This window comes from Vipera berus (assembly GCF_964194415.1).
Source record: "Vipera berus genome assembly, chromosome: 2".
NCBI lineage: Eukaryota > Metazoa > Chordata > Lepidosauria > Squamata > Viperidae > Vipera > Vipera berus.
In genome coordinates this window covers 246126576-246151375 of record NC_138203.1, presented here as the reverse complement: position 1 = coordinate 246151375, position 24800 = coordinate 246126576, and the positions used below count along the sequence as shown (strand labels likewise).

At 36.9% G+C, this 24800-nt stretch overlaps 1 protein-coding gene across 1 annotated transcript in view; it reads left to right on the top strand.

The window, feature by feature from the left end:
• Positions 1–9543: 9543 nt before the first annotated feature.
• The window catches only part of LOC308663538 (contactin-4-like), a 288569-nt gene continuing 273312 nt past the window's right edge, over positions 9544–24800 (top strand). The window contains exon 1 of the mRNA XM_081320031.1: positions 9544–10040. Coding sequence (XP_081176157.1) covers positions 9986–10040 — 55 coding nt within the window. The 5' untranslated portion in view covers positions 9544–9985. The remainder of the gene's footprint in view (positions 10041–24800) is intronic.

The window sequence follows — 24800 nt, the reverse complement described above, 5'->3', positions numbered from 1 at the left end:
ATGCTTGTGGTACATATTTTCTCCATTTAAATGTCTTCCCCTCATCCTTTGAACAGCCTACAGAACTTAATAAAGGGGGCTGTTTGTGTATAAATATGCTCTGCAGTAGTTAGCATCTCAGACACTTTCATTGTGCATAATTTTGATTTAATGTAAGTGGGAATAAGATAGTAAGGTATTTCATGACATGACACATTTTGGAGCAATGATTCCAGGTTGATTCCAGAGTTCTCTATGTCTCATGTGTTCTTTTTCCTTTCCTTTCCTTTCAAAAGAAATGTGAACGTGATTTTTGAAATGGCAGATTTTTTATAAAGTTTTAATCTGTCAAATCTCTTAGAATACTTTCTCTAGGATTGAAGTAAAGTCAATTATTTTTATAAAAGATAAAGAACTAATTATAGTACAATAAGGATGCATTCTTTCTTTTTTGACAGTAATATGTACATGTGTCATAAAAACTTTGCAAATACTTATCTTTCAGAGAGTATAGTTCAAACTGAAAATGTGAATCTATTACCCTTTTATAGATTACTTTGTAATATTACTACAGCTTTTCATTAAGAATACATTTTTAATTTCCCAAGAAAATGCATAATACGCTTTTTGCTTTTCAACGAACTCATTGGAATAACAGAAGTCTAAATTATGGCTTCATTCTTGCTTTCATGTGAGGATATAGTCATCAGGGATTTAAGATGGATTTAAATGGTCAGGATTAAATAGATAAGGGTGACATTAGTTCTTTCCTCTATTTTTAATTGCCATATAACAAGAACTACATGGAACAAATCAAATTAAGTGGTGGGGAAAAAAAACACATTTCATTCTTAGTGGATGAAATGCAGCATTTTATAAGAGAGCCAGGTAAGTAGAATCACTTCTCCTTTTCTCCTTGTACTCCCTGGAATTATTCCAGTCTGTGCAGCAGATATTTGAGAGTGGTCAAGGTAGACAGAGGCAGAGATTCCTCTTTACTAGTTCTGCTAATAGAAGCAATTTCATCCATTAGGGGGGAAAAAACAAAAACCCAAACCTCTTTGGATTTCCTCCAGTGTCTTCCCTACTGCTAGCCAAGAATCTCAGACTTGATCTTTCCCTCAGACATACAATCTGTAAAGATTGGTCCCATTTTTTTTAAAGTGCCCTGTGTTAGTAACCAAGTTAGTAATAACTTGGTAAGTTATTAGCAGTGGGTTTTTTTTGTAAAAGAAAAAGGTGCCAGAACTCACACACATACAACCCGCTTTGCCTACCCTACAAGGTTCCATCCAAAAAAGGTGCCGGAACTCCGTTCTGAGCATTCTATGGGAAAAAAAGCCCTGGTTATTAGATTACTTAGTTGAGTGGAATAGATGATTTTCTCCCAATTAATTCTAAAACCCAAAGACAATCTCTTTATTTCACACATCCTCTTTAAAATCATTTCCAGCAAAGTACTTCCATTCATTGGTGAAGAAGGGAGATTCAGCAATGAGTACCTGTCACATTCAAGCATCTATTTTTTCTCAGTATTTAGAGCAGTGCTGGACAGGGATTTTGCTAGCTGTTGTGTTGGCAGTTACTATACTAGAGATACCAGCAACCAAAGTATCTCTTCTTCCCTTATCTCTTATTAGATATTTCCTGTTAAGAAGAGTTGCACTACAACTTGTGTTATAACTACTCTGATTACACATTTTGTTACTCTTATCTTTTTTTTAACTTGTTAGAAGAGCTGCCTGCTGGTTATTCTTGGGAACAGAAAAAGGAAAGAGATTTTTTATGACCTTTTTTTAATAACTTTTTATACCTTTAGCTTTGCTGAGCTAAAGAAAAGTAGGAATTTCAGAGTTCTTTCTCCTTCGAGCACCATCCATTGATGGAAAGGGGAGATGTCAATTAAATTAATTAATTAAATTAAATAAAGAATTAGTAGCCTAAGGCATTTAATCTCAAGAAATACTGTTAATATAATTGCTATGGACACCCATATGTGTTTATCCTTAATGGTTTGCTATAAAATGTTCATTTTGGCCATTTTTTAAAGAAAAATGTGATCTTATTATACTATGTGTAGTTTACATAATAAATGTAATTGCTCATAAAAACCTTTGGCAAAGGCTGGTTTAGGGTCATAGTTGCAGAAAAATCGGATCTTGATTGTAAAAAGTGATAATGAAAAATCACAGCAGCTGTGTTATTTGCAGGGTTTAAGAACCTATTGAAGATAAATGATACCTTGAGAAAAAAACCCATTGGCCTGATTGATTAAATTAAATAACATTTTGAAAGTTTCTTTCATCTATTTAGTGACAAAGTTTAGACAAGGTAATGGAGACCATGTCAACGTGAAATCCTTTCATGTGCATTTGTTCCTATTTCTTATCATCTCATAGATCAGAGGCCAACACCCAAAATGGCAGTAAATTTCTGGATCTGTTTTCCTTTAGATTTAAAACAAAATATCAAAATTTCTGAGGATGAATGTTGCTGCTCTTGCAACTGTATGCCTTTTCAACATATCTGAAATGACCTTGCCCTACATGGCTGGTAGTTTTCTTGGAAAATAAACAAGGTTAGGACCCTTAGCTACTAGTAGGTTTCTTAACAGCCCCTTGTCTGTTTTTTTTTTACCAAATGCTTTCTTTTAATGTGAAAGAAATAATCAGATAAGAAATTCTCTTCCATACTCCTCTGCTAGAGAGATACTGGCTATTCTGAGAATGTTTACACTGATCAAGATTTTGAGAGGGCTACTTCATTGACTCTTGTCTATCTTAAGCATATGACAAAATTTAAGAAATGGGTGGTGGTCAGCATTTAAGAAAATCCTATTCATGGCATCTTTGTAAAGCAAATCACAAACTAAGTTGAAAGGACGTGAGAAATCTGCTGATATAAAACATAGTAGTTGTAATGAATTGGCAGTCTTCAGAACCCTAATATCTATAGATAGGTATCATGACGATAAATTTATACTGTTACAGAATTTGACATTGCTAATATTGTTAATTTTTTTAAATTATAAGCCTGTGCATATGTATTCTGAAATCTGATCTCAGTGCTATCCAGACTACTCTAGAGAGTAGCATTTCTCAACCTTTTTACCCTGGAGAAGCCCTTTAAATAATGTTCAGGTGTCAAGACAATTCATATATATATATATATATATATATATATATATATATATATATATATATATATATATATATATATATATATATATATATATATATATATATATATATATATATATATATATATATATATATATATATATATATATATATATATATATATATATGTATAGATCTAGAGTCTCGGGTTTCTTCCCGCGTTCCTTTCATCTTCAGAAAGTTGTGGCGACGTTTCGACGAAATCCCATCCGTCATCATCAGGCCGGAGTGTTCCTCCTGCTGCTTCCAGGAGCAATGCGTGGTCTGGCTGTTCCTTTCCTTCCAACTGCCGGTGGGGCTGTGTTCTGACTGGGTGGAGGCGTGGCTGCTTTCTGATTGGGTGGGGGTGTCCTCCGATTGGGTGGAGGCGTGGTTGTCTTCTGATTGAGTGGAGGCGTGGCTGTCTTCTGATTGGGTGGATGCGTGGTTGTCTTATATATATAAATGTGAATATATAAATCACACAAAAATAAAAAGTCACAATATAATTAAATTATAGCTGATGCAATCCCCATTTTACAATGTTTACAACAACAGAAAACTGATAGGTAGTGTTGTGATTCAGGGTCAGCCTGTGGGTTCGGCAGTTGGGTTGGAAGATTCAGAGGAGGAGGAGGGGGTGTTGGAGAGGTTGCTGAGGGTGTTGGAGAGCTTGCTGATGAGAGCCCTCAGCCAGGCCCCTCCCACCTGGTTATGACGCAGACCCAGCTGTGTGAGCCTGACAGCGTGGATGAAGATGACCCACAGCTGGCCCTGTTCAAGGACGCCCGACGCAGGAGGCAGTCAATCAGGAGTAAACAGAGGAAGGCAATGGGGCACCTCGGAAGGAGGCAGAGAGAAGCCACGCCCTGAACTGTTTAAAAGGGGAATGCGTGGGAGGGCTGGTTTGCTGAAGGCAACCATTTGAATAGCTCCTGTTTCATGGTTCGTGTCTTGTTTTTGCTCTGTTTGCTTTTGTGTCCATAAATTTGGCAGGCTTAGTTCCATCCTCTTGCCTTCTTGTAAAGGGGTTGTCCCTGCCTTATCTGCAGGGCCGGTAGTAGGCTGGTACAGAACAGGTAGCAGCTACTGTACATTAAGGCATGTAAAAATTCCCACCACTGTGCTAACGTTGTGAAGTGCAAAAAAAAACAACAAAAAAAAACAACAACCCAAAATATAAAGTTTGTTTCCCCAAACCTGATCTCTGCCAGAACCAGCAGCAATCTCTCATGGGACCCTAGTTCACTATGTGGAACCCTGACTGAGAAAAGCTGGTGTAAAGGTTGAGAGCAGAGTCGGCAAATGAAACTGCTCATTCTCTCGTTCCAGGGACCATGTTCTGTCTTGCAGAGTTTAGCTGAGCAGTCAGCAGAATGAAAGATTGAGAGAAGCAGGATCCTGGGATTAGAAATTGGCTTCAATTGATCTGCGGTAATGGGGATGGCTGACACTGCCCTTCTGATGATTCTTACAGAAAACAGATGGCACACATTTCCTAATGTCATGGCAGTCCAGAAACTCACATGAATCTTTTTTAACTTAATCTTCAATAAAGACCTGATGGAACAAACTGAAATGTTTTTTTTTCCTTTTTCCTAATCTCTTGTACTCTCTTTTTGTTTGCAAATCATTGGGAGATGATGATATATAATTATTCTTGATTTTCATGGAAGAAAATTTTGTTATTATCATTGAGATTTAGTTCCCTGTATGCTCAGAATAGTCCAGAAGATGGTAGAGGACAGGAAGGCCTGGAGGAACATTGTCCATGGGGTCGCGATGGGTCGGGCATGACTTCGCAACTAACAACAACACAACAACAACATGCTCAGAATAACATAACAAGTAGAATCACTGAATTATTCCCTGGAAAATCATGTAGAACATTTCAACATTAACATGAGAATTATTGTTAGTTTTCCTTAGGCTGATGTTTAGCTTGTCTTCTAGTTAATGTATTCTTTATTCTCTGCAATGCACAACATACTTCATTAAATGCTTCTTTATTTTTGCATTTAGTAGAATTAGTATGCCCTAGTACATCAGTGACCTCCAAAGGGAAAAAAAATAAGCATGTAACAGCTGCTAAGAAACTTATTCTCATTTTCAATTCTTTAGATGTGACTCTAAGCATAACTTAGGGAATGACAGCAGAAATGGACAGGACAAACTCTAGACTATATATGCACAGATCTCCATGACAAACTGCTTTGGTTCTCTTTATAGCTAGAAAAATAGAATTACCTATGTTGTTTCTTTCCGTGTCTTATGCTTCAAGTTCTTACAGTCAACTTTCCTGATCAAAATCCAATTATAGACAAAGGTGCCTTTCAAAACAATTTGTTACGGCTGAATGGAATTGCCAAAAGTAAGGTTAGAAAACTATCGGCACAAGCATGAGAACGGCTTTAGATTCAAATTGTATTTAGATCCTTTTTCAGCTCTTCAAATGATCTGTAAGCATGAAGATGTTGACTTCTCAGATTTAGAAAGTTTTAATCCCTGTCTTTGGCATTGTTCATAATCACTACAACTAGATAGTGTGCTTTAAGATTCTTAAGAAATCTAAAAAGAAAACCGTGCATTGGTTATTGGTGGCTGTCTGGAAATTGTTTAAGTTAAATTAAATGAAAAGAAAAATGTAATGCATACTAAAATTGTAATGAGTATGCTGGCAATAGCAATATTTTTACTTGAAAAGAATGAGCATCTTTCTAGAAGAAATGTAAATGTAACTATCTGGTAGAAGATTAAAAATGATGGATGGAGAGGTCTGGATTCATAGGGAAAAATAGGATTAGGGCACACATAGCCACATATATAGCACTTGTCAGAAATACCTTAAACCAAACATTTATTTATTTATATTCCACCTTTTATTATTTTTATAAATAACTCAAGAAAACGAACATACCTAATACTTTTTTTCCCCTATCTTCCCCACAACAACCTTTGAAGTGAATTGCACTAAGAGAGAGTGCCTGCCACAAAGTGACTTTCATCCCTAAAATAGGACTAGAACTCACAGTCTCCTGGTTTCTAGGCCAATACTTTAACCAAACTGGTTATCCAGGGATCAGTCACCTGCTGTAGAAGGTAGCTACACAAGCCCAGGGAAATAAGCAGTTGCATTAAAGTGTTCCTGAGAAGTATCCTTATGTGCAACCACATATATTTCAAAGCATACTTTGTCCTTTATAGCTACATATGTGATCAACCTTATTAAGTAACTATATTAAATATGTCTTAAGACTTGACATGTGGTAAACAGTATCAAGATTGGGACTGCAGGATGTGTGTGTGTGTGTGTGTGTGTGTGTGTGTGTGTGTGTGTGAGAGAGAGAGAGAGAGAGAGAGAGAGAGAGAGAGAGGGACGAGGTGGCTCAGTGGGTTAGGACGCTGAGCTTGTTGATCAGAAGGTCGGCAGTTTGGCGGGTCGAATCCCGAGTGCCACGTAACAGAGTGAGCGCCTGTTACTCGTCCCAGCTTCTGCCAACCTAGCAGTTCGAAAGCATGTAAAAATGCAAGTAGAAAAATAGGGACCACTATGGTGGGAAGGTAACAGCGTTCCATGCGCCTTTGGCGTCTAGTCATGCCAGCCACATGACCACGGAGATGTCCTCGGACAAGTGCTGGCTCTTCGGCTTTGAAACGAAGATGAGTACCGGCCGCTAGACTTGGAAACGACTAGCACGCATGTGCGGGGGAACCTTTACCTTTACCTATGATAATAATGGGAATCCTCTTGTATGGCAGTGGGATTGGCTTAAATTCCTATAACAGTGGATCCTGTGGTGATGATAGCTGTCCAAGAGATTCCTTCTGACTCAGAATAGCTTGTGTCCTATCATATACAGTATATTATTACATTTAGGATTATTCCTACAGTGGTTTCCCTGTATCAGTGGCATTTGTGATGTTAACTGCACTTTTGAAACATGCAAATAATAAAAGAATTGTGGATTTTCAGCTGTGGAAGTGGAGAAATAGAAGTTCAATCCTTCCTTCCTGCTGTGATCTTGATAGATACCCCACAAAATATTCTCTTTGGACAGAGACAGGTGCTTTGAGTGGAAAGCACATTTTGGTGAGATCATATTTGTCCATACAGTTGCAGTTTCTATACTAAAAAATGTTTACTTATAAAGTAATGCACGTACCCCTTAAATTTTGATGCCATTTATATATGCCGGTTGCAATAAGAGTTGACAATTGCAGGCAGTTACAGTCTGTAACAAGTTATCTATCCAACTCGTAGTATATTGTGATCATTACATTTAAAATGCTCATTTCTATTGATATGCAATTTTCCTCCTGTCTTCAGTCAGTTTAATTACTATACATGTGAGAATACTGACATATATTGGGTTATCCTTTGTTCTTTTCAAACAACTTCTCCAATTCTCAAGAAAGGAATTCTTCCTCATGTCAGCACATTGAATCCAACTTTAGCAGAGATTGAACAATGTTAACTTACAAAAGCAGGAAAGTTCCTCTGATATTATCACGTCATTTTCTATTAGATATGCTATTTGTCTTAAACCCCAGACATTAGGAAGTTGAATTTCTAATAAGAACATGTGATTTTGTTGTTAGCTGCGAAGTCGTGTCTGACCCATCGCGACTCTATGGACAACGTTCCTCCAGGCCTTCCTGTCCTCTACCATCTTCTGGAGTCCATTTAAGCTCACGCCTACTGCTTCAGTTACTCCATCCAGCCACCTCATTCTCTGTCGTCCCCTTCTTCTATTGCCCTCAATATTTCCCAGCATCAGGCTCTTCTCCAGTGAGTCCTTCCTTCTCATTAGGTGGCCAAAGTATTTGAATTTTAGCTTCAGGATCTGGCCTTCTAAAGAGCAGTCAGGGTTGATCTCCTTTAGGACTGACCGGTTTGATCGCCTTGCAGTCCAAGGGACTCACAGGAGTCTTCTCCAGCACCACAGTTCAAAGGCCTCAATTCTTTGGCGCTCAGCCTTTTTTATGGTCCAGCTTTCACTGCCATACATTGCAACTGGGAAGACCATAGCCTTGACTATACTTACTTTTGTTGACAGGGTGATGTCTCTGCTTTTTAGTGTGCTGTCTAGATTTGCCATGGCTTTCCTCCCGAGGAGCAAGCGTCTTTTAATTTCTTGACTACAGTCCCCATCTGCAGTGATCTTGGAGCCCAGGAAAATAAATCTGTCACTACCTTCATTTCTTCCCCATCTATTTGCCAGGAATTGAGAGGGCCGGATGCCATGATCTTGGTTTTTTTAATGTTAAGTTTCAACCCAAGTTTTGCACTCTCCTTCTTCACCCGCAACAAGAGGCTCTTTAGTTCTTCACTTTCTGCCATTTGAGTGGTATCATCTGCATATCTTAGGTTGTTGATATTTCTTCCAGCAATCTTAATTCCAACTTTTGATTCATCTAGCCCTGACTTTCTCATGATGTACTCTGCATATAAGTTAATTAGTCAGGGTGACAGTATACAGCCTTGCCAGACTCCTTTCCCAATTTTGAACAAATCAGTGGTTCCGTGTCCAGTTCTCACTGTTGCTTCTTGGCCCACATATAGGTTTCTCAAGAGACAAATAAGATGGTCTGGTACGCCCATCTCTTTAAGAACTTGCCACAGTTTGTTATGATCCACCCAATCAAAGGCTTTAGCATAGTCAACATGTGATTAGGTTGTTTTATTTATTGTTAATCTAAACTTTCTTGACATGGATACTTTAAAAGATGTGTATGTCTTACACCAAATATCATGCACACCATTTTATGCATTAAAAATGATCTCCATAAATCAGAACAGGTATGATGTTTGAAACATCTGGTGGATTCAATAGAGCAGGCATGCTGAAGTGAAGGCACAACCATAGGAGGCAGGGAAAATATATGCACACGTATTCAAGACAATATGTACTCACAGTCACCCAGAGCTACAGAATAGAGTCATACTTTGCTGAAAATACATTATCTCCAGACAAATAGCTAAAACAATTTAAGTGGTTTGCCATCTTGTTGACCCTTTCCCCCAGCTGCCCTGCAGGTCTACTGGACCGACAACCAACTGTCATGCAAAAGGTTTCAGTTACAGCCGGAGCGATTAATCTCAAGCTTTCTCTGCAGCTTCAGCCCATGAGCTATGAGGAGAGGATGTGCAGAAGGGAAAAGGGAAGGATATATAGCTGCCCCTAATTGCTCACCCTGAAGGGCATTTATCATCCTGGAGGGACTTGCCATCTGTCCTTGTTAACATTTGTTTCCTGTAACAGTTAGCAAATTCAAAGGTGTCAAAAGATAAAAGATAAAAAAAGTAGAGATCAACACTTGGACTTGACAATTAATTCAAGAATGTTTATTGGATCAGTGACTTGACCCAGAATTTAATAGAGCTGCTTTGCAGTCAGGAGTATGGGATAGAGTAGAGAGCTAATTCCAAAAAATTTTTGTTATTGTTGTTGCTGTTGTGATATCCTTTCTTCTATTCTGACTGTAACTCGCAAATGCTTTTTTTTTCTTTTTTCTTTTTTTTTCTTAGAAAAGTGACATGATTTGAGGGCTGTGGTTTCTTCTATAGCTCCAAGCAACTTGAAAGTAATTGATGTGTCTGCTGCTGCTGTGGCAGATTTTACTTTTATACCATTTGTTTTCATCTCTTTTCCTTTAGGTGTAAATTTGTTTTAAATCAAGGGGAGAAAAGCAGTGTCTCAAAGAGCATAAGGAGCTGTAATCCTAAATCTTATTGTAATACTGCTCTTTCTATTCCTCCAGATTAAAGATCGGATATAACTTAAAAGAAGCAGCATTCTAATCACTACATATTGGACGTGGGTCTCCTTTGACATCAGAAACTGAAAATGAGGTTGCCATGGGAACTGCTCGTACTGCAATCGTTCATGTTTTGCCTTGCAGGTAATGTGTCATTTTTAAAACTTTTTTCCCCCTCATTTATTTCTGATTTTTAAATGCCACTGTAATATTGCACATTCATTCCAAAGGCCACTGTGCTTCATATGTGAATGATACAGCAGCAACAATAGCTGTCTTCCTGGCCTACATTTAACTAAAATGGTTGAATAGATTCCACAATGCTTTTAACTTCTTCCTTTTATTACTGCTAATATTTTCCATGCTTAGGTGCAAGGTGCTTCAAAGTTCAACCATTCTATTTGGTTTTGTGTGTGTGTAAATTTCGAGTGGTTTGTTGACAGCAAGTGTTCTCTCTCTCCCCCCCATGCTAACTACTCCAACTATAAGAAAGCACTTTTTGAAGGTACTAGAGTTTGACCAATTTTTATTATGTCTGTTATGAATAGTACAACTACAAAGTGAATAATAAAATACAGAAATGGAATCCATGATCCTTGTTTTCTATTAATTTGGAGGCTTTGATATTTTTTTCTCTCAGCCTTCATCTCCCTTTTTGTATAAAGCTTCCCTGTACTTGCATGTCTTTGATGGACACAAGGATTTATTAAAATTTTAATATGTGGTGTGCAGTTTTTACATAACGAGCGGTGAGATTCATGTGGTGGTCAGAAATGTTGATCCTTTAAGCTGCACTGGGTTTTTAAACTTCACAAAAGCAAACCAAAATTTTTTTTTGGGGGGGGAGGGAACACTGAACTAATTGTAACAGGTATCTGAGGCAAATCAACATTTTGTTATAAAGACAGTACAGAGCAACAATGCAAGCTCCATATCATATGTATTTGCACAGAATATTGATGAAAAGAGCAGAACTGGTCACTATATCACCATACACACACACACACACACACACACACACACACACACAGAGAGAGAGAGAGAGAGAGAGAGAGAGAGAGAGAGAGAGAGAGACTCAATTCCCTGCTGAAATTACATACTGCACTATTAAAATAGGAAAAATGTGTTAGTTTATAGTGGTCAGAATGTGTCAGATGCAATGGTTTATACTATTGCAGTTTCAATTTATATATATATATATATATATATATATATATATATATATATATATATATATATATATATATATATATATATATATATATATATATATATATATATATATATATATATATATATTTTACAGGTAGTCCTCAACTTACTACCACAATTGAACCCAAAATTAATGTTGCTAAGTGAGAAATTTGTTACGTGAGTTTTTCCCCATTTTACAACTTTTCTTACCACATTTCTTAAGTGAATCACTGCAGTTGTTAAATTAGTAACATGGTTGTTAAGTGAATCTGGTTTCCACACTGACTTTGCTTGTCAGAAGGTCGCAAAAGGGGATCACAGGACCCCAGGACACTGCAACCGTCATATATATGAGTCAGTTGTAAATCTTCCAAATGTGAATCATGTGACCATGGGGATGCTGTAAAGGTCATAAGTGTGAAAATGGTCATAAGTTGCTTTTTTCAGTGCTGTTGTAACTTCAAACAGTCACTAAGCGAACTGTATATGAGATTTTCTACTCATTTCAGCTGAGCAAAAGTTTCTGAAAACCAATATTGGACCAGCAATGCCTTTTCCAAAATACTTTGTCAGCTACATTAATTTTCTTCCAAGACGTCATATTTCTCTTTACATCAAGTAAGCCAGTAACAATGTTTGAATGGAAAGATGGCATAAAAAGTTGGCATTTGCCATAAAAAGCAAAGTTTTAAAAACAGTAGCTCTGCCAAGCAGCCCTCTCTAAGTGGACTGTTCATTGCTTATTTATCTGTAGGGCTAAGTTGTAGTTTACAGGTTGTAAAGTGTTCAGTTCAAATTTGGATAAGGGTGTTCTGTACCAGCCTGCTACCGGCCCTGCAGAAAAAGCAGGGACAACCCCTTTACAAACGGCAAGAGGCTGGAATAAAGCCTGCCAAATTTATTAACATAAAACAGAGCAAAACAAGACACCAACCATAAAACAGGAGCTATGAAACAGGAACTATTCAAGCGGTTGCCTTCAGCAAACCAGCCCTCCCACACATTCCCCTTTTATACAGTTCAGGGCGTGGCTTCTCTCTGCCTCCTTCCGAGGTGCCCCATTGCCTTCCTCTGTTTACTCCTGATTGACTGCCTCCTGCGTCGGGCGTCCTTGAACAGGGCCAGCTGTGGGTCATCTTCATCCACGCTGTCAGGCTCACACAGCTGGGTCTCCGTCATGACCAGGTGGGAGGGGCCTGGCTGAGGGCTCTGCGGAGCCTCAAGGCCATCATCAGCAAGCTCTTCAACACCCCCCTCCTCCTCCTCTGAGTCGTCCGACCCAACTGCCGAACCCACAGGCTGACCCTGAATCACAACAAAGGGGAAAAAGTACATTGTGTGTTTTAATACTTGATACTTAGCATGTGGGAAGGCCAGGAAACCACAGCAAATTGTTTATAAAGTTCATAAAATGATAGCTGTCCAATGTCAGTCCCTTTGTCTTCATCTGAGCAGTAATGACGAAGGCTTTTAAGAAAAGATTAGACAACTATTTGTCTGAAATGGTGTACAGTTTCCTGCTTGAGCAGGTTGGACTAGAAGACCTCCAAGATATTTTCCAAATTTGTTATTCTGTTCTGTTCTGAGCTGATTTTTGTGCTTTTTCTCTTTCATGTTGTACTTAACAGTGCCTTTTCATTTGAGCTCGTTTTAAAATATATCTTTTTCCTACCTTTTAAGCTATATTTAAAATATTTTGTTAAATATACCTATGAAAGATGAAAAATATAGTGACTTCATTAGTCCACTAAAGTTAATTGTCAACTTGAATTTAAAAAGATTTTTTCCCTTAATCACAAGTTGCTGCTTAGTATCTGTATTAGTGGAATCAACATTTCTTCAATGTAGTTTTTGAAAAGAAAGATTCTGCTGTTCTCCATCTTGTCCATTTTTATAATATGTGATGGCTTTGTGCTAAAATATATTAAACTTTTTGCTTGGCAGCAAGTTCAAGTAGATAATTTGTTTAAAATATGTCTTAGAGCACAGAAAGGTTATGATGATACTAAGATTATAATTCGTTTCCTAAATTTTGCTTACATACACTAAGTAATTGTGTGATTAAATTTATATTCTGTAAAAATCTGAGAATTTTTACTATTTTTTCTTTCCAGGATAAATGATTACATGAATGGTAGCATAGTATTTTTTTCTATATGGATTTCACTGTTTTATATTGTAGGAACAGGAGCAAAAATTTAAATAACCAACTATCTTTCTAAGGGAAACTATTTCAAATTCCAGTTTTTTATTAACTTTTAAATAATTGCAGAAATTACTGCATGTTATACATCTTAAATCTTAACTCTATGGTTTGTTCAATTATTCTTTCATACATAAACAGCAAACCTTTATCCTCTTTTTGTGAATATCCTTATCATAGTTAGTACAGTGTAAATTTAAAACTTTACCAAAAATTATAAAAAGATTTCCAGAGGTCTATTTGCTAATGATTTTTAATCATTGAATATGAAAAATGCTTATGCCTCTGAATAAATGCTCTTTTTCCTTCTAATTAGTATATTAATACAAGTTTGCTTGTCCTAACGATACCTAATGCATAAATTATTCCCTTGAGTGTATATGGAGAGGATATTTATCCAAGGCCATAGATCATTCCTTCATTGCTGGTTAGCATCCTCCTATTTCAGTGTTAAGTATTTCCAGACTGGAATTGTTTTCCGCTCTCCCTGGAATCCGACATTCAATGTAACAAACTCTGTCACAAAGAGGTGACAGGGCAGGACAGATACAGCGAGGAAGAAGTATTATACAAACCGATAGAACTATGACAGCTGCAGCTATAATGAATGTTCTGTGATTGGTTTCAAGTTCAGGCAGGTGAGATGGGAAGCTGTTCAGGGTGAGTTGTTAAATGGATAGATTTAAGCTCAGGCACTGAAGGAAGAAGAGAAATGTTAGATTACTCAGGCAGGTGGCATATGAATGAGCTGAGGGATTTGCTTCTGGTTTCACTCTCTTTCAAAATCAGGAAATGGGAGAGGACTTTAATTATGCATCTGAAATAGGTTGGATCCTTGCTGCAAAATACTTTTTTTGTGTCAAGTACAACCTTAAACTAATGCAATCTTTAAAAAATGCAATAATCAAAACCTTTGCTTCCCCCCCCCCGTGCTGTAGCACATTGAGGGGGGGGGGAAAGCTTTCTTGAGGTACGTTGTTACCTAAATTTGTTGCTGTGGTGGAGAAATGTAAACATAAAGGCATATCCAAAGGGCACTATAAAATTCTAACCGCTGGCTTGTCCATTTTTAAATAACCAGTTTTAATTCCACTATTTGACCAAGCTCTGTTTAAAATTAGAAATGAAATATAAAAGAATGCACTCAATATTTAAAACAGCAATAAAATTAAGACTGTAAGACCCAGCTTTAATTGCTTGTACTTTCCCGAAAAAGAAGAAATTGTATTAAGGAGCCATTGTGATTAGATTTAGAAACTAAAGAAAGGTGTCTTGCATTAGCCAGTTTTGTAACCTTTGATATGTTCTAATAAAAATATTTTTCTTACTATGGTTTTTGCTATTTTTTGTCATGAAAGTGGGTGTCATACTGTATGTCAGATTATGGGCAATGTGTAACTGATTTAAAACAAAGTAGGGCAATTCTGTTTAGAGTAACCTGTTAGGTCCTGTGTTAAAAAAAAAATAAACTGCATGAAGGTACTTGTTATTTTTCTGACATCTGTTTTTTTCCCCTTCCCTTCCCTTTTCCCCCACCTTCTTTTTCTCTTACTGACATACTCTTTCATGTTGTAAGCTATAGGAAAAAGGAAAAACTGTTGCCAAAGTTTCAATTGATCTCTTCATCTTTTTCATAGTCAGAGTGCAACATACAATTCCATAAACAGCTATTTAGAGTTTCAGATTTTACACTCCTTTTTCTGTCTTTAACCAGCATGGCTTAGACTTGTTTTTTCCTCAGAGCCACTCCAGTATAATGAAGAGTTCCAGGCTATGCAGGGCTTCAGATTCAATCTTCAAAAGGCACTTTAGAGCAGGGGTGTCAAACTCAATTTCATTGAGGGCCACATCAGCATTGTGGTTGCCCTCGGGGCCGGGTGGGTGTGGCCTGGGTGGGCGTGGCCTACTGAGTGGGCATGGCTAGAGTGTGTATGGCCTACTGGGTGGGCGTGGCCAGCTCTACATCGTTCGCATCAAGGGTGCCTATGGGGGTCCGGGCAGGAGTGGGACAGATTTGAGGGTCTCTGGCAGAAGGAGGGTCTCTGGGCCAGGGCCAAGGCAGTGGGGGCCATTCCCTCACTGTTTCCAGGATGGCTTAGCGGGCCACATGAAACCACTTCGCGGGCCGGATCCGGCCCCCGGGCCTTGTGTTTGACATGTCTGCTTTAGAGCATCCAGCAGCAAAACCCCCAACTACAGTATCCTAGAATATTGCAGTTCTTCTTCTTTTATGTAGCTGCTTTAAAGGGTTGCAGACAGATGCAACCTTTTCATTCCTATATGTTCTGAAGAATCTTTTGGTGGTCACATGTCAAACAATGCACAGTACTTGTTTTAAATTAAATGGAGGATATGTTGGCTCATATTCCTTTATATTATGATTACAAGTGCAATCTTTTACATGCTCTTCTGCCGGTAGTTTCTAGATAAGCTTAGCAGCAATCAGAGTGGTTTTATACATTTTCTTAAGGTCTTATAGCAGAGAGATGCAAGGGTTACTTTGTATGTCCCCATGTACAGGGTTTTACAGACTTGGAAGATGAGAAATTTCTCTTTATCCCTTCCTGCAGGCTACTGGTGTGAGTACCAAGAGTTAATTCAATTTAAGTAGTGATCCAAGTGTAAAGATATGTGAGTTCATTTCCTGGTAGAGCTTTTGAATCCCAGAAAATTCCATCTTACTACCTTTGATGATTACTAATAAGGTTGAAGGGGTTAACAGGGTGCCTCTTGGTGACCAGTGTAATTTAGATAGCATAATGAATATAAACTAAATGAACATTCATCCCAGTTTCTTCCAGATGAGCATCCTGTGAATAGAATTCCACTAATGGGTTCTCTAGTTCCAAAGACATACCCATTCTCATCCAAAAAGGAACTTGTCATCATAATTGTTTTATCTCTCTTTAATTTTGAATTTGAATATGATGTTCTGTTCCCTTGTTTAGATCTTAATTAAAATACATTCAGTAGATTGTGTTCTTTGGTTAATGTATTTTAATGTGCGCATCAGATATTGTGGCACTTTCTGAAATTAAGCAATAGTTTTTTCACAGTGAAAGCTGGCTCATAATTGCATTAACTTTTAAAAAGTTTTGGTGTAAATTTATGATAAAACAAAACACAAATAATTCATTTAGATGTTTTTATTTTATGTTACTTTTGTTGATTAACAATAAAATGTAGTTTTGCCATCATAAATAATTTAGACATACCAATAGTTAAACAGTCTATATCATATTAATTAGACTCTAAAGCAAGGCAGACATTATAGCCATTTATAATTGAGTGCTGCCTAAGTTGCTAATCAATGAAAGAGGCAACTAATTAACAAGCTAGCAGTCACCAGCGGAATAAAACTTGAAAATTTCTAACTTAATTAAGCATCTAAGGTGTCTAAGGAAAAAAAAAACTTCCATGGAGAAAAATGTTATCATTTTTAAAGTATAAAAAATATGAAAGACTTTGTTACTTAAAAAGGACAATATGTATTTTGCATTTCTATTTCATGCGGTTTTGAAAATTAAAACAATTAAGATATATTGATGTACATGAGTATAAATGACTTAAACTATAACCTAAGTATGTCCTAATTTCTCATTTTTAATATAATCCTGCATGTGAATATACTTATCTCATAAAAACTTTTCTGCCATAGTTTTATTGTAATTTAAATCTGATATTCCAAAAATAAACAGATTGCTCACATGACTTTCATATTCAGAAATGCACATAATAAAAGCCAGTCCAGAATTCTAAAGATAATGTCAAGGAAACTAAAGCTCAAAATGAGCTAAAGTTTGCCAAGAATGGTATGATCAACAAAAAGAACCTTCGAGTTTAAAATAAAAATGAAGAACTGCATATGTGCTCCATCAAACATTTGTGGAGAACAGGATGAAGGGACAGCATTAAAGTTTGAGATTGATAGAATAATAGTCAAGGGATTTCTGTTTAGTTTGACTGTTAGAATTTCCAGGGCCAGATTAAATGCATCCCCTGATACTGAGAGAGCTATTTGCTTTCAGAAATCATGGAGAACAGGTAAAGTACTAACTAATGAGAGAAAAGGATGGGGAAAGGAATGCTCTAAACATGACTTATCTCGATTTCAGCAAACCATTTTATAAAGTATGCCAGGATATTCTGATTAACAAGTGAGTTATTTATGGAGTCTGATAAGAGAATAGATGCATGGATACATAACTGGTTCAAAAATCATACAACAAGAATATTCATTGTTTCTCCTTATTTCAATAGCAGAGTTTTTTATATGGACTCCCACACTGTCCAGTTAGGAGTCTTTTCTTCTTCATTATTTTTATTAAAAATTGGAAAGCAGAGATGGAAGGAATACTTATCAATTCAAAATTGAGTGGGGTAGCTTACAGGATTGTGATCCAGATTCAGGGGGGGGGAGTTAATTTTCCTAAAATGAAAAGTAGATTACTGTACATCGTTATTGAAGCAAGGAATAGTTATTTCTTTTTCCTAAAAGAGAATTGCTTTTAGTATCTTACACAGAGTGGGTGATAGGAAAAAAAAATGTAAGAAATATGAACATTACAAATAGAAATTGTACCTTCAAAGACGCTCATTTTTTTATCCTTTGGTTCTAACTGAAGATATACCTACAAATGGAGATGTATGTGTGTCAGTTGAGTAAAGGCACTGATTTGTTAAGCAAACCAGATAAGAATGGAATATGAAAAAAATGTTTATTTATGATGAAAGATAAAGATTGTACATGCGGAGCTGTAGTTTAATATATTGGGGAAAGAGGACTTAAAATGCACAAATACATGCACAACCTCAGGACAAGTCAGTGATAGCAATAAACACTGAATAATATTAGCTTCCTTGAGTTCAGAAACTGCCTCCTTTTATTATAGTAATTTAGAAAAATCCTCCTATGTTTGTCCCATAGTGGAGAATGCCTATGGCAGGGGTAGGCAACCTTGGCTCTTTTATGACTCGTGGACTTCAACTCCCAAAATTCCTGAGCCAGCCATGCTGGTTTAGGAATTCTGGGAGTTGAAGTCCACGAGTCATAAAAGAGCCAAGGTTGCCTATCCCTGGCCTATGGTAAGGAACAATCACTTTTCTGTGCTGCTCCCAAATTATACAACACCTTCTTTCAAGGTGCTGCTGTCTGGCCTGTTGCCTTATGGAACAGTTTTATTGTTCAACAGAGTTCATTTTATCTTCTATGCCTGTTTTACCATATTCTATTTGCTGTATTTTATTTATTTGATAACTATTTCAAACAGCAAAATACTAACTTACAGCAAACTATTGTCTTTATTTTGCCTTTGACTCTTTCTGTTTTGCAAAGACGTCATTCAACCACTTTAGTTTTCTATTTGGAATAACAACATCTCTGGAAATGATGTTTTGAATATAATATTTTGGAGGGGAAAACTAAAGATACATAAAAATACATTCAGTATTCATTTTGGTACTGTGGCTTGCTATGACTTTATTGCAAGCATTTACTTAAATACTTATATATATTTTTATAAATAAGTTCTTTTATTCATACAATTATGTTTGGTATATTAAGTGTGTAGGCGTAATTTGATAGACAGTAATTATAACGTATCTATATGAAATGTTTTTAAAACTTTTGTGTAAGATAAGGGTTTTTTTTGTAATTATTGTATCTGTTGAAACTGAATTTTATTTATTTATAAAATTTTGTAATTATTGTATCTACTGAAGCTGAATTAAGAACAGGTCCACCAATATATAGACAAAAAGTCATGAGGCTAATAAATAGGTTCTTTATAATAGTTCCAGTACTATGGGAACATGTAGAACAAAGACATATTTACAGCTTTGTGTGTATATATTTATACACACAAACAGACACAATCATACATACACATACCAACAAATAGCATAAATTATTACAATGAACAAGAATGTATGGCAGGTTACTTTAAGGCAGACTCTTCCTAAGTTTCTTTCTCTGACTTAAGCTGCTGGAGATTTCTACCCCACTTGTCTGACTCTCTTGTTTCCTAGACAGTATCTCTTTCCTTCATTCCCCAAGGTCATTTATGTTGTGTAGTGAGTTCTTTGCTGGCAATAAGCCAGATGAGAGGTTGCAAACAGGAACATTGCTTGATTGAGGCAAACAGGAACAGAACTGAAACAGAGGCTTCTGCGCAGCTACTTATAAGGTTGGCCACTAGGCGGCGGCCATTTCCGCCCCAAATCATCCAATGATCTTCTTGGAGACAGCAAGTCTGGCTAGTCAGTGACCATTACATATACACACCAATTGAGCAACCTTAAACAGCATTCAAACAGACACATGAAATAGTTCAGGTAAAATCCCAATACATTACACCCCTCCCCCCTAGAATGTACATACATTATTTAAGAATATAATCTTATAAATATTGTGGTGGTTTACGCGACCGTTCAGAACACCTGGGGGATCCAGGCAAGTTCCAGTCTACCAGCTTGCCCACCGGGCTGGGTAGACCTGGGTTCTTAGGTTCACATGAGTCGGATTGACTCGAGTCCCTTTGGCTGGCCATTCCTGGTTGGTCCAAGCCAAAGTCCAATGAGGTAGCTGTGTCAGCAAAGCTGTTGCTGTGTTCGGGTTGACTTTCCCCATCAGGAGACCCATGTTGCACTCCTGGACTTTATTCATCTATGACCACCTCCCCGTTGTACTGACTGCTTGAGTCCTCAGAGCATGTGAACTGCCCTGTTTGGCTGCTGGTTTCCAGCCCTAATTGCGGACCTGCTATGAGGTCCTCATTTAGTGGCCGTTCTGCAAAACGCTTCTGCAGCTGATCAATATGGCGGCGAACAACTCGCCCCCATCCATAGCCACCTCATGAGAAAGAGGTCCTGAAATTTTGACATTTTTACCCGGCACCCACAAGTTCCCATGCCCATAGTTCCGGGCCCATACCCATCTCCCACTTGCAACCCTCTTGGAGCCTTAGGGCATGTGGTGTCTGCTAGAGCCAGATCCAGCTGCTGAAGCTGGATCTGGCTCTACCTGTGGCAATGGCAACCTACTAAGGCCATCTGCGTGGCCCATGTCTTTGCCGGGTTTGTGAACCAGCCTGTAGCTGTAGGCTGACATGAAAATGGACCATCTTAACATTCTAGGGGACAGTATTTGAGGAGTCTGCCTATCTGTAGTAAATAACCCCAACTGTGGCTTGTGGTCTGTGAAGACTGTGAATTCCCTGCCATACAAGTAATCATGGAATTTCTTCACCCCGGCCACAATGGCCAAGGCCTCTTTGTCAATCTGAGCGTAATTGCGCTCAGCTGAAGACAATGTCCTTGAATAATAGGCAATGGGGACTTGAATCCCATCACTAGACAAATGGCTTAGTACAGCCCCCACCCCATAAGGGGATGCATCACACGCAATGCATACAGGCAATGTTTCATTAAAATGCGTAAGCGAGATGAGAGGTTGCAAACAGGAACATTGCTTTATTGAGGCAAACAGGAACAGAACTGAAACAGAGGCTTCTGCACAGCTACTTATACGGTTGGCCACTAGGTGACGGCCAATAGATTTAAAGGAACCCATTCGCACCCCAAATCATTCAGTGATCTTCTTGGAGACAGCAAGTCTGGCTAGTCAGTGACAGTTACACAGACATACCAATTGAGCAACCTTAAGCAGCATTCAAAGAGACGCGTGAAACAGTTCAAGTAAAATCCCAATACATTACAATTTACACATTCCATTACAGGAAGAGAATGAAAGAATCTGAGCCAGGAAAAGATTCTTCTCTGTCATGACACTTAGCTTTTGAAACATCCTCCTCCCCAAAATTAGATTGGGCCCAGCCCTTATTGCCTTTAAAAAGAAACCATTTCCTCAAAGAAATGGTTGTCCCATCAGGCTTAGAAATCCAGTGGAGGTGGGGAGCCTGTGAGATGGCTATATTGTTTGTCAACTGTTGGTTGGCACTCTCTCATGTTTTTAAATGTTTTGAGTTAGTTTGTATTTTAATTGTTTTAAATTCATATGAGTTTGTGGTTTTGTTGTTGTTAATTCGTGAGCACCTTGGAGTCATGTATGTTAGATGGGCATCTATATAAATTGAAATGAATAAATGCCTATTTTGATTCCATATCTAATCTATTTATATAGAAAATATGCCATAGGCAGGATTGGTAAAAATGAAGTAAGAAAATTGAAAGTGACAAGATTTTCAAATTTCATTATAGAGTGAAAATTGTTTTGTTAGCTAACAATAAAGAACACTTTAAAAAATGTCTACTGAAAGAAAAAAAATTAAGGTTACGATTAAATATTAAGAAAAAGATGTCAGTCTGTATGCTCAGTAGATTTATGATTGATGGGAAATATGAAAGTGGTAGATAGTTTTATTTTCTTTGGCTCATTAATATATAATGGTAGAAGATAGTTGGAAGATTAATCTGTGGGAAAAGATAATGACAAACATATAGGAGATAATTAAAGCAGGGGCCTTTCTTGCATAATGTACAACTTTGAAAACTGGGCACTGAGAAAGAATAACAACAAAAGATATGACTTTGAACTATGGATTTGGAAAGAGTTCATAATATTGCAGTAGACTACAAGAAGGCCCATTAATCAGCTCTGGACCAAATAAAGACTAATTGTTCTCTTTCAAGGCATTGATCAACAAGTGGAAACTAACATACCTTGGGTATATGAAGTGAGCAGATGATTAATTACATCAAGAAAAACAATTATGCTTAACAGGTTCAAGGGAAGTAAAAGAAGAGGAAGGCAGATGGATAGAATCAAAAAGATTATTGCAAGGTCCTTAGAATTGCTCCAAGATGGGAATTGATAGATGGAAAAGGATGGCTGCTGGATCCCAAAGAAAAGAGAAAATGGAAGCTGATACACTTTTTGAATTACAGTTAAAAAAAGAACAACAATATAACAATAAACACAAGACTATGCATATATTACACTTACATACAAAAACTTTTTAAAAATTGCCCCATCAAGCAATTAAGCTTCGCACCTTAAAGGAATTTCTACTTATCTGAAGCAAACAGGTTTGTGGCCCACTAATAATGGTTATTTGAATAATGGTTGACCTCTGATTCTTCCTTTGGTACAATAGAGTGTTTAAGATGTTGGACTAGAAGCTGGAAACCCAAGTTTAACTCCCCAGCAACAATACAAACCCACTGGATGACTTTGGAACAGTAAATCTCTCAGCCTAATCTATGTCAAAGGGTGTAGCTGGGAAAAATAAGAGAATGTATGCTATATGTATGTTGCCTTCAGCTCCTGAATAAAAGGCAGAATATAAATTAAGTAGTAGACTAAGAAGGTAGATGAAAAGATAGGAAGGATCTGATGACAATATTTAGTATTATTTCAGTTAATTTACTGAATTAGAAGAATTAGGACTGCATTGTAGAACATGATTAGACTGGGGATACTTCATATTTGTTTATTATTGTTGGAGACATTTGCCATCATTCAAAGGGAAACTTCTTAAGTTGTGCAGCACAAGTGCAATTATTCCTGTTATGGTGAAATAAAAGTGGCACAGCGTATTTCATTGCACTGAGCAGTTAAGTTATTTAAATTATGCTTAAAGTTAACAGAAAGGTTGTTTAAGATGAATTGGTATGCCAATAGCTGCCGCTGGTTTTATTTTCAGTGATAGAAATTACAGGATCACCCAATGTACTTTTTCTCTCTCTAAGTTATAGCTGAATAGAAATGGAATACGTTTTGTAACAAAACTGCACTGTATTTTACAAAATACAAATGAATGTTTTAAATATTTAGAAATTTACTGAAAGACCAGTGACATAGAAAGAATATAATTGTATTTATTAACAGAATACATTCTAGAAACTGACTTAATATTATATTTAGAAATGTACCAGAGCTGATAGAATTAAGATGTTGGTAGAAACACAAATATCTTCAGAACCCTCCCCTTGATATATTTCAGCACATTTCCTAAAGTTGTTATAATATTAAAGAAGTTTTTGCTGGATCTTTTTTTTTTTAAGCTCAGGAATTATAAGCATTTTTTATACTGCTAAACCCCAATGAATGTTTTCAGGTTTCCTAGCTTTAATTCTTGAAATATCAACACATACCCTTTAACTGAGCTTCTGGTTAAATAAAAGTGATTAATTTATTCCTGTTACAGTAAATCAAAAGATGCATAGTATATTATTAATTAATTAAGCTATAATTAATTGCTTGATTTCAAAATTTGAACCAAGATCATTGATGAAAATTCTATCTTACAAAACTATATTATTTTTTGTACCTTTAAATTCTCTGATCCCATACCAAAGGGCCAGCTTACAATGTGAAACAGCATGGGGCTGGGCAACCTTTTATGCTTCAAACTTTAAATAACTAAAATTGATGAAATGGGACCAAGAGGTTATGTTCAGGAAAGTGGCAAAAGAGATAAGAGGCAGGCAGGATATTGCCTTCCTACCCCCTGGCTGTCATAGAAATAAGAGCCTTTGAGCTATCTAGCTTTCCAAAGTGACCTTGATAGCTCATTCACCTTAAACACTACAATAAAAAGGGGGTTATAAAAAGATACAAATTGAGGACGAGAGGAAATTCATGTCCATAAATTCACAACAGTAACAACTTTAGTGTTTCCTATCCCGCCCCTCGCTTTGTTTAAAAATCAGAGCAATATGTTTAGTACAAAAATCTCACATTCCTTGCTACAACTGGAATATTTGTTTTAAAGGCAGCACTTACAAGCATATGCACACCATCTAGGCTATGTTTGCTAGTTTTGATTTTTGTTAGTGTTTTGTGTGGCTTAAGGCCCAAGCTATTTAATTAGCTTCTTATGAAATAAAAAGTGGAGTTAATTCTGTCATCATTAAACATACTGAGCTATATTTTGTGTGGTGACAGCTGGGGAAGACATACAAAACCTCAAACCAGAAGAAATAATTTAAGCTTTAAAAAACACTCCTCAAATCCTCAAATATTCTTTTATAAAGAAGGGACAGTATCAAATCCAATGGATCAAAACTTGTGGCAAATAGAGGTGCTACATATTACATACAAATGAGATTAATTCTTTTTACCTACTAGCTTTAAACTGAAGATGGTGAGGGGGGGATAATTATAAGCAGAAAACTGCAAGAAAAGCAGTTCTTTCTCACTGTTCCATCTATTTTTTAAGGTAACATGAACACAAAACTATTGCCCTTCACCATTTATATTATTTTGGCATTATATTTGTTGGGATAAAAAACATGAGAAAAGTGGAAAAGTTCCAGCTGGTGAACACTTTATTTTATTTATCTATTTATGTCTTTAATATTTTTATAAATAACTCAAGGTGGCAAACACAAACAATATTCTTTCCTCTTTCTATTTTTCCTCATAATAAAAACTCTGTGAGGTAAGTGGGGCTGAGAGAGAGTGACTGGTCCAAAGTCACCCAGCTGGCCTTCATGCTAGAGGGGGAAAAAATCCTGTCAATTATGGGAAAAGAGATATTTCTCTC